General features: G+C 47.7%; 1 protein-coding gene across 1 annotated transcript in view; it reads left to right on the top strand.

Moving 5' to 3' along the window:
- The first annotated feature begins 978 nt into the window (after positions 1 to 978).
- LOC139567227 (bone morphogenetic protein receptor type-2-like) overlaps positions 979 to 16,078 on the top strand; it is a 41,962-nt gene continuing 26,862 nt past the window's right edge. The window contains exons 1-6 of the mRNA XM_071388701.1: positions 979 to 1,204; positions 4,112 to 4,291; positions 9,774 to 9,878; positions 9,993 to 10,084; positions 11,533 to 11,763; positions 13,585 to 13,699. Of these exons, the coding sequence (XP_071244802.1) occupies positions 994 to 1,204; positions 4,112 to 4,291; positions 9,774 to 9,878; positions 9,993 to 10,084; positions 11,533 to 11,763; positions 13,585 to 13,699 (934 nt within the window). The 5' untranslated portion in view covers positions 979 to 993. The remainder of the gene's footprint in view (positions 1,205 to 4,111; positions 4,292 to 9,773; positions 9,879 to 9,992; positions 10,085 to 11,532; positions 11,764 to 13,584; positions 13,700 to 16,078) is intronic.

Raw genomic sequence — 16,078 nt, 5'->3', positions numbered from 1 at the left:
GGAGGAGGAGGAGGACCAGGGTTAATGTAGTAGGAGGAGGAGGAGGACCAGGGTTAATGTAGTAGGAGGAGGAGGAGGACCAGGGTTAATGTAGGAGGAGGAGGAGGACCAGGGTTAATGTAGTAGGAGGAGGAGGACCAGGGTTAATGTAGTAGGAGGAGGAGGAGGACCAGGGTTAATGTAGTAGGAGGAGGAGGAGGACCAGGGTTAATGTAGTAGGAGGAGGAGGAGGACCAGGGTTAATGTAGTAGGAGGAGGAGGACCAGGGTTAATGTAGTAGGAGGAGGAGGACCAGGGTTAATGTAGTAGGAGGAGGAGGACCAGGGTTAATGTAGTAGGAGGAGGAGGACCAGGGTTAAGTCTGATTAGAGATGGGTTGGTGGTAGGGGGAGGTAGGGGGGAGGCTGTAGGGGTCTGATTAGAGATGGGTTGGTGGTAGGGGGAGGTAGGGGGGAGGCTGTAGGGGTCTGATTAGAGATGGGTTGGTGGTAGGGGGAGGCTGTAGGGGTCTGATTAGAGATGGGTTGGTGGTAGGGGGAGGTCTGGGGGAGGCTGTAGGGGTCTGATTAGAGATGGGTTGGTGGTAGGGGGAGGCTGTAGGGGTCTGATTAGAGATGGGTTGGTGGTAGGGGGAGGGCTGTAGGGGTCTGATTAGAGATGGGTTGGTGGTAGGGGGAGGGGGAGGCTGTAGGGGTCTGATTAGAGATGGGTTGGTGGTAGGGGGAGGCTGTAGGGGTCTGATTAGAGATGGGTTGGTGGTAGGGGGAGGTAGGGGGGAGGCTGTAGGGGTCTGATTAGAGATGGGTTGGTGGTAGGGGGAGGTCGGGGGGAGGCTGTAGGGGTCTGATTAGAGAAGAGAAGGGTCGGGGGGAGGCTGTAGGGGTCTGATTCGAGATGGGTTGGTGGTAGGGGGAGGTCGGGGGGAGGCTGTAGGGGTCTGATTGCATACTGTTTCATGAGTTTTTCTTGAGAGCTCTGTTTGCTGAATGAAGAATGAACAGCGCCTTCCCCCCCTCAGCTGACCAGCAGAAGGAGAGGCAGTGTGCCTTCACTGAGCAGCAGCAGCAGTGGGAGATGGAGCGCGTGGCGGTAGGAGAGGGACGGGTTTCCCCTGAGAACACTACGATCCACTGCTCTAAAGGATCCCACTGCTTCGGCCTCTGGGAGAAGAGTCCTCCTGGAGACGTCAGGCTGGTCAAACAAGGTGACAGCACCACACACACAGTCTTCTACAACTAACCTTGTGGGGGGACAGTTCAGTCCCATTCAAAATCCTATTTTACATAAACACTAACCCTACCTCCTAACCCTAACCCTAACCCTAGCTCCTAACCCTAGCTCCTAACCCTAGCTCCTAACCATAGCTCCTAACTCTAGCTCCTAACTCAAGCTCCTAACCCTAGCTCCTAACCCTAACCCTAGCTCCTAACCCTAGCTCCTAACCCTAGCTCCTAACCCTAGCTCCTAACCCTAGCTCCTAACCCTAGCTCCTAACTCTAGCTCCTAACCCTAGCTCCTAATCCTAACCCCTAACCCTAGCTCCTAACCCTAGCTCCTAACCCTAGCTCCTAACCCTAGCTCCTAGCTCCTAACCCTAGCTCCTAACCCTAGCTTCTAATCCTAACCCCTAATCCTAACCCCTAACCCTAGCTCCTAATCCTAACCCCTAATCCTAGCTCCTAACCCTAGCTCCTAACCCTAGCTCCTAACCCTAACCCCTAACCCTAGCTCCTAACCCTAACCCCTAACCCTAGCTCCTAACCCTAACCCCTAACCCTAGCTCCTAATCCTAACCCTAGCTCCTAACTCTAGCTCCTAACTCTAGCTCCTAACTCTAGCTCCTAACCCTAGCTCCTAACCTTAGCTCCTAACCCTAGCTCCTAACCCTAGCTCCTAACCCTAGCTCCTAACTCTAGCTCCTAACTCTAGCTCCTAACCCTAGCTCCTAACCCTAGCTCCTAACTCTAGCTCCTAACCCTAGCTCCTAACCCTAGCTCCTAACCTTAGCCCCTAACCCTAGCCCCTAACTCTAGCTCCTAACCCTAGCTCCTAACACTAGCTCCTAACCCTAGCTCCTAACCATAGCTCCTAACCCTAGCTCCTAACCCTATCCCCTAACCCTAACCCCTAACCCTAGCTCCTAACCCTAGCTCCTAACCCTAGCTCCTAACCCTAGCTCCTAACCCTAGTTCCTAACCCTAGTTCCTAACCCTAACCCCTAACCCTAGCTCCTAACCCTAGCTCCTAACTCTAGCTCCTAACCCTAGTTCCTAACCCTAGTTCCTAACCCTAGCTCCTAACCCTAGCTCCTAACCCTAGCTCCTAACCCTAGTTCCTAACCCTAGTTCCTAACCCTAACCCCTAACCCTAGCTCCTAACCCTAGCTCCTAACCATAGCTCCTAACCCTAGCTCCTAACCCTATCTCCTAACCCTAACCCCTAACCCTAGCTCCTAACCCTAGCTCCTAACCCTAGCTCCTAACCCTAGCTCCTAACCCTAGCTCCTAACCCTAGCTCCTAACCCTAGCTCCTAACCCTAGCTCCTAACCCTAGTTCCTAACGCTAACAGTAATTCTAACAGTAATTCTAACCTTAAACCTGGACCCCATAGAAATAGCATTTGACCTGGTGGGGACCAACAAAATGTCCCCAGTTGGTCAAATTGTTGTTCGTTTACTATTCTTATGGGAATTTTGATCTTCAAGTTTAGTTAAACACATCCACTGATTCAATCAATCACACACACACACACACACACACACACACACACACACACACACACACACACACACTGATACCTGATACACCCTAGCTCATAACCCTAAAATGTCTAGTCCCCTGACCCCTATACATACTGTATCTACTGACCCTGTATATAGCTGCTGCTACTCTGATTATCATACAGTACCAGTCAAAAGTTTGGACACACCTACTCATTCAAGGGTTTTTCTTTATTTTTACTATTTTCTACATTGTAGAATAATAGTGAAGACATCAAAACTATGAACTAACACATATGGAATCATGTAGTAACCAAAAAAGTGTTAAACAAATCAAAATATGTTTGAGATTCTTCAAAGTAGCCACCCTTTGCCTTGATGACAGCTTTGCACACTTTTGGCATTGTCTCAACCAGCTTCATGAGGTAGTCACCTGGAATGCATTTCAATTAACAGTTGAATTGCTGCAAAGAAACCACTCCTAAAGGACACCAATAAGAAGTGACTTGCTTTGGCCAAGAAACCTGAGCAATGGACATCAGACAGGTGGAAGTCTGGCCTTTGGTCTGATGAGTCCAATTTTGACATTTTTGGTTCCAGCCGCAGTGTCTTTTGTGAGAGGCAGAGTAGGTGAACGGATGATCTCCGCATGTGTGGTTCCCAGGAGGTGTTATGGTGCTTTGCTGGTGGCACGGTCAGTGATTTATTTAGAATTCAAGGCACACTTAACCAGCATGGCTACCACAGCATTCTGCAGCGATACACCATCCCATCTGGTTTGCGCTTAGTGGGACTATCGTCTGTTTTTCGACAGGACAATAACCCAACACACCTCCAGGCTGTGTAAGGGCTATTTGACCAAGAAGGAGAGTGATGGAGTGCTGCATCAGGTGACCTGGCCTCCACAATCACCCGACCTCAACCCAATTGAGATGGTTTGGGATGAGTTGAACCGCAGAGTGAAGGAAAAGCAGCCAACAAGTGCTCAGCATATGTGGGAACTCCTTCAAGACTCTTGGAAAAGCATTCCTCATGGAGCTGGTTGAGAGAATGCCAAGAGTGTGCAAAGCTGTCATCAAGGCAAAGGGTGGCTACTTGGAAGAATCTAAAATCTAAAATATATTTTGATTTGTTTAACACTTTTTTTGGTTACTACATGATTCCATATGTGTTATTTCATAGTTCTGATGTCTTCACTATTATTCTACAATGTAGAAAATAGTAAAAATAAAGGAAAACCCTTGAATGAGTAGGTGTGTCCAGATTTCTGACTGGTCCTGAATATGAGTTCTCTCCCCAGGACATCTGCCTGCTGGATCAGCAAGGTCCTCTGAAGCACAGAAATACTCTCTTTCTCCCCATCACTTCATCTCCCCTCCTGTCACCTCTAGGTTGTTGGACTCACCTTGGCGACCAGCAGGAGTGTCGGGACGACCGTTGCGTGGTAACCAACCTGCCTCCTCAGATCCAGAATGGGACGTATCACTTCTGCTGCTGTAGTACTGACATGTGTAACGTCAACTTCACTGAGGACTTTCCCCTGCCCAGTCCCACTACAGCCCAGCCTCTCTGTAAGTTAACCTCTGACCCTGCCCAGTCCCAACCTCTGACCCTGCCCAGTCCCACTACAGCCCAGCCGCTATGTAAGTTAACCTCTGACCCTGCCCAGTCCCACTACAGCCCAGCCTCTATGTAAGTTAACCTCTGACCCTGCCCAGTCCCACTACAGCCCAGCCTCTATGTAAGTTAACCTCTGACCCTGCCCAGTCCCACTACAGCCCAGCCGCTATGTAAGTTAACCTCTGACCTTAACCTCTGACCCTGCCCAGTCCCACTACAGCCCAGCCGCTATGTAAGTTAACCTCTGACCCTGCCCAGTCCCACTACAGCCCAGCCGCTATGTAAGTTAACCTCTGACCCTGCCCAGTCCCACTACAGCCCAGCCGCTATGTAAGTTAACCTCTGACCCTGCCCAGTCCCACTACAGCCCAGCCGCTATGTAAGTTAACCTCTGACCCTGCCCAGTCCCACTACAGCCCAGCCTCTCTGTAAGTTAACCTCTGACCCTGGCCAGTCCCACTACAGCCCAGGCGCTATGTAAGTTAACCTCTGACCCTGCCCAGTCCCACTACAGCCCAGCCTCTCTAAGTTAACCTCTGACCCTGCCCAGTCCCACTACAGCCCAGCCTCTCTGTAAGTTAACCTCTGACCCTGCCCAGTCCCACTACAGCCCAGCCGCTATGTAAGTTAACCTCTGACCCTGCCCAGTCCCACTACAGCCCAGCCTCTCTGTAAGTTAACCTCTGACCCTGCCCAGTCCCACTACAGCCCAGCCGCTATGTAAGTTAACCTCTGACCCTAACCTCTGACCCTGCCCAGTCCCACTACAGCCCAGCCTCTATGTAAGTTAACCTCTGACCCTAACCTCTGACCCTGCCCAGTCCCACTACAGCCCAGCCTCTATGTAAGTTAACCTCTGACCCTGCCCAGTCCCACTACAGCCCAGCCGCTATGTAAGTTAACCTCTGACCCTAACCTCTGACCCTGCCCAGTCCCACTACAGCCCAGCCGCTATGTAAGTTAACCTCTGACCCTAACCTCTGACCCTGCCCAGTCCCACTACAGCCCAGCCTCTATGTAAGTTAACCTCTGACCCTGCCCAGTCCCACTACAGCCCAGCCTCTATGTAAGTTAACCTCTGACCCTAACCTCTGACCCTGCCCAGTCCCACTACAGCCCAGCCGCTATGTAAGTTAACCTCTGACCCTAACCTCTGACCCTGCCCAGTCCCACTACAGCCCAGCCGCTATGTAAGTTAACCTCTGACCCTAACCTCTGACCCTGCCCAGTCCCACTACAGCCCAGCCGCTATGTAAGTTAACCTCTGACCCTAACCTCTGACCCTGCCCAGTCCCACTACAGCCCAGCCGCTATGTAAGTTAACCTCTGACCCTAACCTCTGACCCTGCCCAGTCCCACTACAGCCCAGCCTCTCTGTAAGTTAACCTCTGACCCTAACCTCTGACCCTGCCCAGTCCCACTACAGCCCAGCCGCTATGTAAGTTAACCTAACCTCTGACCCTGCCCAGTCCCACTACAGCCCAGCCACTATGTAAGTTAACCTAACCTCTGACCCTGCCCAGTCCCACTACAGCCCAGCCTCTCTGTAAGTTAACCTCTGACCCTAACCTCTGACCCTGCCCAGTCCCACTACAGCCCAGCCGCTATGTAAGTTAACCTAACCTCTGACCCTGCCCAGTCCCACTACAGCCCAGCCACTATGTAAGTTAACCTAACCTCTGACCCTGCCCAGTCCCACTACAGCCCAGCCGCTATGTAAGTTAACCTCTGACCCTAACCTCTGACCCTGCCCAGTCCCACTACAGCCCAGCCGCTATGTAAGTTAACCTCTGACCCTAACCTCTGACCCTGCCCAGTCCCACTACAGCCCAGCCTCTATGTAAGTTAACCTCTGACCCTGCCCAGTCCCACTACAGCCCAGCCTCTATGTAAGTTAACCTCTGACCCTAACCTCTGACCCTGCCCAGTCCCACTACAGCCCAGCCGCTATGTAAGTTAACCTCTGACCCTAACCTCTGACCCTGCCCAGTCCCACTACAGCCCAGCCGCTATGTAAGTTAACCTCTGACCCTAACCTCTGACCCTGCCCAGTCCCACTACAGCCCAGCCGCTATGTAAGTTAACCTCTGACCCTAACCTCTGACCCTGCCCAGTCCCACTACAGCCCAGCCGCTATGTAAGTTAACCTCTGACCCTAACCTCTGACCCTGCCCAGTCCCACTACAGCCCAGCCTCTCTGTAAGTTAACCTCTGACCCTAACCTCTGACCCTGCCCAGTCCCACTACAGCCCAGCCGCTATGTAAGTTAACCTAACCTCTGACCCTGCCCAGTCCCACTACAGCCCAGCCACTATGTAAGTTAACCTCTGACCCTAACCTCTGACCCTGCCCAGTCCCACTACAGCCCAGCCGCTATGTAAGTTAACCTAACCTCTGACCCTGCCCAGTCCCTACAGCCCAGCCACTATGTGTTAACCTAACCTCTGACCCTGCCCAGTCCCACTACAGCCCAGCCGCTATGTAAGTTAACCTCTGACCCTAACCTCTGACCCTGCCCAGTCCCACTACAGCCCAGCCGCTATGTAAGTTAACCTCTGACCCTAACCTCTGACCCTGCCCAGTCCCACTACAGCCCAGCCGCTATGTAAGTTAACCTCTGACCCTAACCTCTGACCCTGCCCAGTCCCACTACAGCCCAGCCGCTATGTAAGTTAACCTAACCTCTGACCCTGCCCAGTCCCACTACAGCCCAGCCACTATGTAAGTTAACCTCTGACCCTAACCTCTGACCCTGCCCAGTCCCACTACAGCCCAGCCGCTATGTAAGTTAACCTAACCTCTGACCCTGCCCAGTCCCACTACAGCCCAGCCGCTATGTAAGTTAACCTCTGACCCTAACCGTTCCCCCCTGCCCAGTCCCACTACAGCCCAGCCGCTATGTAAGTTAACCTCTGACCCTGCCCAGTCCCACTACAGCCCAGCCGCTATGTAAGTTAACCTCTGACCCTGCCCAGTCCCACAACAGCCCAGCCGCTATGTAAGTTAACCTCTGACCCTGCCCAGTCCCACAACAGCCCAGCCGCTATGTAAGTTAACCTCTGACCCTAACCGTTCCCCCCTGCCCAGTCCCACTACAGCCCAGCCGCTATGTAAGTTAACCTAACCTCTGACCCTGCCCAGTCCCACTACAGCCCAGCCACTACATTTACATTTAAGTCATTTAGCAGACGCTCTTATCCAGAGCGACTTACAACTATGTAAGTTAACCTAACCTCTGACCCTGCCCAGTCCCACTACAGCCCAGCCGCTATGTAAGTTAACCTCTGACCCTAACCTCTGACCCTGCCCAGTCCCACAACAGCCCAGCCGCTATGTAAGTTAACCTCTGACCCTGCCCAGTCCCACAACAGCCCAGCCGCTATGTAAGTTAACCTCTGACCCTAACCTCTAACCCCGTTCTCCCCTACATTTAGTTGATTCCCTACTGAGTTCAATACATTTAGTTGATTCCCTACAAAGTTAATACATTTAGTTAATTTTCAACTAAGTTCAATATATTTAGTTGATTCCCTACTGAGTTCAATACATTTAGTTGATTCCCTACAAAGTTAATACATTTAGTTAATTTTCAACTAAGTTCAATATATTTAGTTGATTCCCTACTGAGTTCAATACATTTAGTTGATTCCCTACTAAGTTAATACATTTAGTTGATTCCCAACTGAGTTCAATACGTTTAGTTGATTCACTACTGAGTTCAATACATTTAGTTGATTCAATACAGTTTCTTGGCAATTTCTCACATGAGAAAGAGACTAACAGGTTGTTTATGTCCTGCTGTAGACCACCAGAATACTACTAGGTTAGAGACAGAGACTAACAGGTTGTTTATGTCCTGCTGTAGACCACCAGAATACTACTAGGTTAGAGACAGAGACTAACAGGTTGTTTATGTCCTGCTGTAGACCACCAGAATACTACTAGGTTAGAGACAGAGACTAACAGGTTGTTTATGTCCCGCTGTAGACCACCAGAATACTACTAGGTTAGAGACAGAGACTAACAGGTTGTTTATGTCCTGCTGTAGACCACCAGAATACTACTAGGTTAGAGACAGAGACTAACAGGTTGTTTATGTCCTGCTGTAGACCACCAGAATACTACTAGGTTAGAGACAGAGACTAACAGGTTGTTTATGTCCTGCTGTAGACCACCAGAATACTACTAGGTTAGAGACAGAGACTAACAGGTTGTTTATGTCCTGCTGTAGACCACCAGAATACTACTAGGTTAGAGACAGAGACTAACAGGTTGTTTATGTCCTGCTGTAGACCACCAGAATACTACTAGGTTAGAGACAGAGACTAACAGGTTGTTTATGTCCTGCTGTAGACCACCAGAATACTACTAGGTTAGAGACAGAGACTAACAGGTTGTTTATGTCCTGCTGTAGACCACCAGAATACTACTAGGTTAGAGACAGAGACTAACAGGTTGTTTATGTCCTGCTGTAGACCACCAGAATACTACTAGGTTAGAGACAGAGACTAACAGGTTGTTTATGTCCTGCTGTAGACCACCAGAATACTACTAGGTTAGAGACAGAGACTAACAGGTTGTTTATGTCCTGCTGTAGACCACCAGAATACTACTAGGTTAGAGACTAACAGGTTGTTTATGTCCTGCTGTAGACCACCAGAATACTACTAGGTTAGAGACAGAGACTAACAGGTTGTTTATGTCCTGCTGTAGACCACCAGAATACTACTAGGTTAGAGACTAACAGGTTGTTTATGTCCTGCTGTAGACCACCAGAATACTACTAGGTTAGAGACTAACAGGTTGTTTATGTCCTGCTGTAGACCACCAGAATACTACTAGGTTAGAGACAGAGACTAACAGGTTGTTTATGTCCTGCTGTAGACCACCAGAATACTACTAGGTTAGAGACAGAGACTAACAGGTTGTTTATGTCCTGCTGTAGACCACCAGAATACTACTAGGTTAGAGACAGAGACTAACAGGTTGTTTATGTCCCGCTGTAGACCACCAGAATACTACTAGGTTAGAGACAGAGACTAACAGGTTGTTTATGTCCTGCTGTAGACCACCAGAATACTACTAGGTTAGAGACAGAGACTAACAGGTTGTTTATGTCCCGCTGTAGACCACCAGAATACTACTAGGTTAGAGACAGAGACTAACAGGTTGTTTATGTCCTGCTGTAGACCACCAGAATACTACTAGGTTAGAGACAGAGACTAACAGGTTGTTTATGTCCTGCTGTAGACCACCAGAATACTACTAGGTTAGAGACAGAGACTAACAGGTTGTTTATGTCCTGCTGTAGACCACCAGAATACTACTAGGTTAGAGACAGAGACTAACAGGTTGTTTATGTCCTGCTGTAGACCACCAGAATACTACTAGGTTAGAGACAGAGACTAACAGGTTGTTTATGTCCCGCTGTAGACCACCAGTTACAGTGTGAAGAGACCATAGTCATCTCCTTGGCGATTGTCTCTGTGCTGGCTGTCATCATCTTCGCAGTCTTCTTCGCTTACCGCATGATGCACAGTGAGTAACCATGGTGATGACTAGACAATAATATGATGCTTTTCTCTGTTTGTCCCGTGACCTAAGCCTCTGTCTGTCTGTTGACGGTGTGTCTGACTGTGTTTATATTCTCAGGAGGTGGTAAACAGGGCCTTCATAATCTCAACATGTTGGAGGGAGCTGGTTCTGAGAGCTCTCTGGACCTGGATAACCTCAAACAACTGGAGGTCAGACGGCTACTGCAGCTACTACAGCTGTTCTACCTTCTACACATCTACACCTACTACAGCTGTTCTACCTACTACACATCTACAGCTGTTCTACCTTCTACACATCTACAGCTGTTCTACCTTCTACAGCTACTACAGCTGTTCTACCTTCTACACATCTACAGCTACTACAGCTGTTCTACCTACTACACATCTACAGCTACTCTACCTACTACACATCTACAGTTACTACAGTTGTTCTACCTACTACACATCTACAACTACTACAGTTGTTCTACCTACTACACATCTACAGCTATTCTACCTTATACACATCTACAGCTATTCTACCTTATACACATCTACAACTACTGCAGCTACTACAGCTATTCTACCTTATACACATCTACACCTACTACAGCTGTTCTACCTACTACACATCTACACCTACTACAGCTGTTCTACCTTATACACATCTACAGCTATTCTACCTTATACACATCTACAGCTACTACAGCTATTCTACCTTATACACATCTACAGCTATTCTACCTTATACACATCTACGCCTACTACAGCTATTCTACCTACTACACATCTACAGCTATTCTACCTACTACACATCTACAGCTACTACAGCTGTTCTACCTTATACACATCTACAGCTACTCTACCTACTACACATCTACAACTACTACAGCTATTCTACCTACTACACATCTACACCTACTACAACTATTCTACCTACTACATATCTACAACTATTACAACTATTCTACCTACTACACATCTACACCTACTACAACTATTCTACCTACTACATATCTACAACTATTACAACTATTCTACCTACTACACATCTACACCTACTACAACTATTCTACCTACTACACATCTACAACTACTACAACTATTATACCTACTACATATCTACAACTACTACAGCTATTCTACCTACTACATATCTACAACTACTACAACTATTCTACCTACTACACATCTACAACTACTACAACTATTATACCTACTACATATCTACAACTACTACAGCTATTCTACCTACTACATATCTACAACTACTACAACTATTCTACCTACTACACATCTACAACTACTACAACTATTCTACCTACTACATATCTACAACTACTACAGCTATTCTACCTACTACATATCTACAACTACTACAACTATTCTACCTACTACACATCTACAACTACTACAACTATTCTACCTACTACATATCTACAACTACTACAGCTATTCTACCTACTACATATCTACAACTACTACAGCTATTATACCTACTACATATCTACAACTACTACAACTATTCTACCTACTACACATCTACAGCTACTCCAGCTGCACATAGAGAGAATCGGTTTTAGAGTGATGACCAAAATGGATTTGAGATCCAGTCGTCTTTTCTCAACCTTTCTCCTCCCTCTTTTTCTCTCTGTCAGCTGATAGGTCGAGGCCGGTACGGCTCGGTGTTCTGTGGTTCGTTGGACGAGCGACAGGTGGCTGTGAAGGTGTTCAGCTCAGCCAATCGGCAGAACTTCCTGAACGAGTGTTCCATTTATTGTCTCCCCCTGCTGGAGCATGACAACATCGCACGCTTCATCGCTGCCGACGAACGGCTGGGGGCCGAGGGCCGAGTGGAGTACCTTCTGGTCATGGAGTACTACCCCCACGTAAGTACCTTCTACTGGGTTCTGCTGGTTCCAGATGGCTAGGGGCCGAGTGGGGTATCTTCTACTGGGTTCTGTTGGTTCCAGATGGCTGGGGGCCGAGTGGAGTACCTTCTGCTGGTTCCAGATGGCTGGGGGCCGAGTGGGGTACCTTCTACTGGGTTCTGCTGGTTCCAGACGGCTGGGGGCCGAGTGGGGTACCTTCTACTGGGTTCTGCTGGTTCCAGATGGCTGGGGGCCGAGTGGAGTACCTTCTACTGGGTTCTGCTGGTTCCAGACGGCTGGGGGCCGAGTGGGGTACCTTCTACTGGGTTCTGCTGGTTCCAGATGGCTGGGGGCCGAGTGGAGTACCTTCTACTGGGTTCTGCTGGTTCCAGACGGCTGGGGGCCGAGTGGAGTACCTTCTACTGGGTTCTGCTGGTTCCAGATGGCTGGGGGCCGAGTGGGGTACCTTCTACTGGGTTCTGCTGGTTCCAGACGGCTGGGGGCCGAGTGGGGTACCTTCTACTGGGTTCTACTGGTTCCAGACGGCTGGGGGCCGAGTGGGGTACCTTCTACTGGGTTCTACTGGTTCCAGACGGCTTAGGCAGCTGATTCCCCTTTATCTAAAGTGACAAACCACCTCAACACTCTCTGCTCTCTCTCTCTGTGTCCTGGTGTAGTATGATGTATTAATACAGTATATCTCTCTCTCTGTGTCCTGGTGTAGTATGATGTATTAATACAGTATATATATCTCTCTCTCTGTGTCCTGGTGTAGTATGATGTATTAATACAGTATATCTCTCTCTCTGTGTCCTGGTGTAGTATGATGTATTAATACAGTATATCTCTCTCTCTGTGTCCTGGTGTAGTATGATGTATTAATACAGTATATCTCTCTCTCTGTGTCCTGGTGTATTATGATGTATTAATACAGTATATCTCTCTCTCTGTGTCCTGGTGTAGTATGATGTATTAATACAGTATATCTCTCTCTCTGTGTCTTGGTGTAGTATGATGTATTAATACAGTATATCTCTCTCTCTGTGTCCTGGTGTAGTATGATGTATTAATACAGTATATATATCTCTCTCTCTGTGTCCTGGTGTAGTATGATGTATTAATACAGTATATATATCTCTCTCTGTGTCCTGGTGTAGTATGATGTATTAATACAGTATATATCTCTCTCTCTGTGTCCTGGTGTAGTATGATGTATTAATACAGTATATATATCTCTCTCTGTGTCCTGGTGTAGTATGATGTATTAATACAGTATATCTCTCTCTGTGTCCTGGTGTAGTATGATGTATTAATACAGTATATCTCTCTCTGTGTCCTGGTGTAGTATGATGTATTAATACAGTATATCTCTCTGTGTCTTGGTGTAGTATGATGTATTAATACAGTATATCTCTCTCTGTGTGTAGTATGATGTATTAATACAGTATATCTCTCTCTCTCTGTGTAGTATGATGTATTAATACAGTATATCTCTCTCTGTGTCCTGGTGTAGTATGATGTATTAATACAGTATATATCTCTCTCTGTGTCCTGGTGTAGTATGATGTATTAATACAGTATATATCTCTCTCTGTGTCCTGGTGTATTATGATGTATTAATACAGTATATATCTCTCTCTCTGTGTCCTGGTGTAGTATGATGTATTAATACAGTATATATATCTCTCTCTGTGTCCTGGTGTAGTATGATGTATTAATACAGTATATATCTCTCTCTCTGTGTCCTGGTGTAGTATGATGTATTAATACAGTATATATATCTCTCTCTGTGTCCTGGTGTAGTATGATGTATTAATACAGTATATCTCTCTCTGTCAGGGCTCTCTGTATCGCTACCTGGGCCTGCAGACAGGAGACTGGATGAGTAGCTGTCGTCTGGCCCATTCCATCACCAGAGGCCTGGCCTACCTGCATACTGAGCTGCTTAAAGGAGGTGAGACATACACCTGGCCTCTACGCCCTGTCCACCTGACCTCTACGCCCTGTCCACCTGACCTCTACGCCCTGTCCACCTGACCTCTACGCCCTGTCCACCTGACCTCTACGCCCTGTCCACCTGACCTCTACGCCCTGTCCACCTGGCCTCTACGCCCTGTCCACCTGACCTCTACGCCCTGTCCACCTGGCCTCTACGCCCTGTCCACCTGACCTCTACACCCTGTCCACCTGACCTCTACGCCCTGTCCACCTGACCTCTACACCCTGTCCACCTGACCTCTACGCCCTGTCCACCTGACCTCTACGCCCTGTCCACCTGGCCTCTACGCCCTGTCCACCTGACCTCTACGCCCTGTCCACCTGACCTCTACGCCCTGTCCACCTGACCTCTACGCCCTGTCCACCTGACCTCTACGCCCTGTCCACCTGACCTCTACGCCCTGTCCACCTGACATCTACGCCCTGTCCACCTGACCTCTGTGGTTCAATGTGGAGTAGTAATGTACCCATCCTCTGTGGTTCAATGTGGAGTAGTAATGTAGCCATCCTCTGGTTCAATGTGGAGTAGTAATGTAGCCATCCTCTGGGGTTCAATGTGGAGTAGTAATGTAGCCATCCTCTGGTTCAATGTAGAGTAGTAATGTAGCCATCCTCTGGTTCAATGTAGAGTAGTAATGTAGCCATCCTCTGGGGTTCAATGTGGAGTAGTAATGTAGCCATCCTCTGGTTCAATGTAGAGTAGTAATGTAGCCATCCTCTGGTTCAATGTAGAGTAGTAATGTAGCCATCCTCTGGGGTTCAATGTAGAGTAGTAATGTAGCCATCCTCTGTGGTTCAATGTGGAGTAGTAATGTAGCCATCCTCTGTGGTTCAATGTGGAGTAGTAATGTAGCCATCCTCTGGTTCAATGTAGAGTAGTAATGTAGCCATCCTCTGGTTCAATGTAGAGTAGTAATGTAGCCATCCTCTGTGGTTCAATGTGGAGTAGTAATGTAGCCATCCTCTGTGGTTCAATGTGGAGTAGTAATGTAGCCATCCTCTGTGGTTCAATGTGGAGTAGTAATGTAGCCATCCTCTGTGGTTCAATGTGGAGTAGTAATGTAGCCATCCTCTGGTTCAATGTGGAGTAGTAATGTAGCCATCGTCTCTGGTTCAATGTAGAGTAGTAATGTAGCCATCCTCTGTGGTTCAATGTGGAGTAGTAATGTAGCCATCCTCTGGTTGTGGTTCAATCACTAGACTGCTGCTCTGTTCTACAATACTATCACCAGAGTACTCCTCTGTTCTACAATACTATCACCAGAGTACTGCTCTGTTCTACAATACTATCACCAGAGTACTCCTCTGTTCTACAATACTATCACCAGAGTACTCCTCTGTTCTACAATACTATCACCAGAGTACTGCTCTGTTCTACAATACTATCACCAGAGTACTGCTCTGTTCTACAATACTATCACCAGAGTACTCCTCTGTTCTACAATACTATCACCAGAGTACTCCTCTGTTCTACAATACTATCACCAGAGTACTGCTCTGTTCTACAATACTATCACCAGAGTACTCCTCTGTTCTACAATACTATCACCAGAGTACTGCTCTGTTCTACAATACTATCACCAGAGTACTGCTCTGTTCTACAATACTATCACCAGAGTACTGCTCTGGTCTACAATACTATCACCAGAGTACTGCTCTGTTCTACAATACTATCACCAGAGTACTGCTCTGTTCTACAATACTATCACCAGAGTACTGCTCTGTTCTACAATACTATCACCAGAGTACTGCTCTGTTCTACAATACTATCACCAGAGTACTGCTCTGTTCTGCAATACTATCACCAGAGTACTCCTCTGTTCTACAATACTATCACCAGAGTACTGCTCTGGTCTACAATACTATCACCAGAGTACTGCTCTGTTCTACAATACTATCACCAGAGTACTGCTCTGTTCTACAATACTATCACCAGAGTACTGCTCTGTTCTACAATACTATCACCAGAGTACTCCTCTGTTCTACAATACTATCACCAGAGTACTCCTCTGTTCTACAATACTATTACCAGAGTACACCTCTGTTCTACAATACTATCACCAGAGTACTGCTCTGTTCTACAATACTATCACCAGAGTACTCCTCTGTTCTACAATACTATCACCAGAGTACTGCTCTGTTCTACAATACTATCACCAGAGTACTGCCCTCTAGTGGATACTGTGATACTACACCAAGTCAGTAGAGGTCTGCCTGTGTCCTGGTTGTCAGTAATAACTGGTAGAGGATCAGTTCTCCTCATCTATTATGAACGACCACGGTCCTAGTTCTAAATATTATCTTGTAACTCTTTTCTCCCTCCTCCCCCTCCTCT

The sequence above is a fragment of the Salvelinus alpinus genome, unplaced genomic scaffold (genome assembly GCF_045679555.1).
Source record: "Salvelinus alpinus unplaced genomic scaffold, SLU_Salpinus.1 scaffold_95, whole genome shotgun sequence".
NCBI lineage: Eukaryota > Metazoa > Chordata > Actinopteri > Salmoniformes > Salmonidae > Salvelinus > Salvelinus alpinus.
This window is presented reverse-complemented; position numbering and strand designations above follow the sequence as displayed.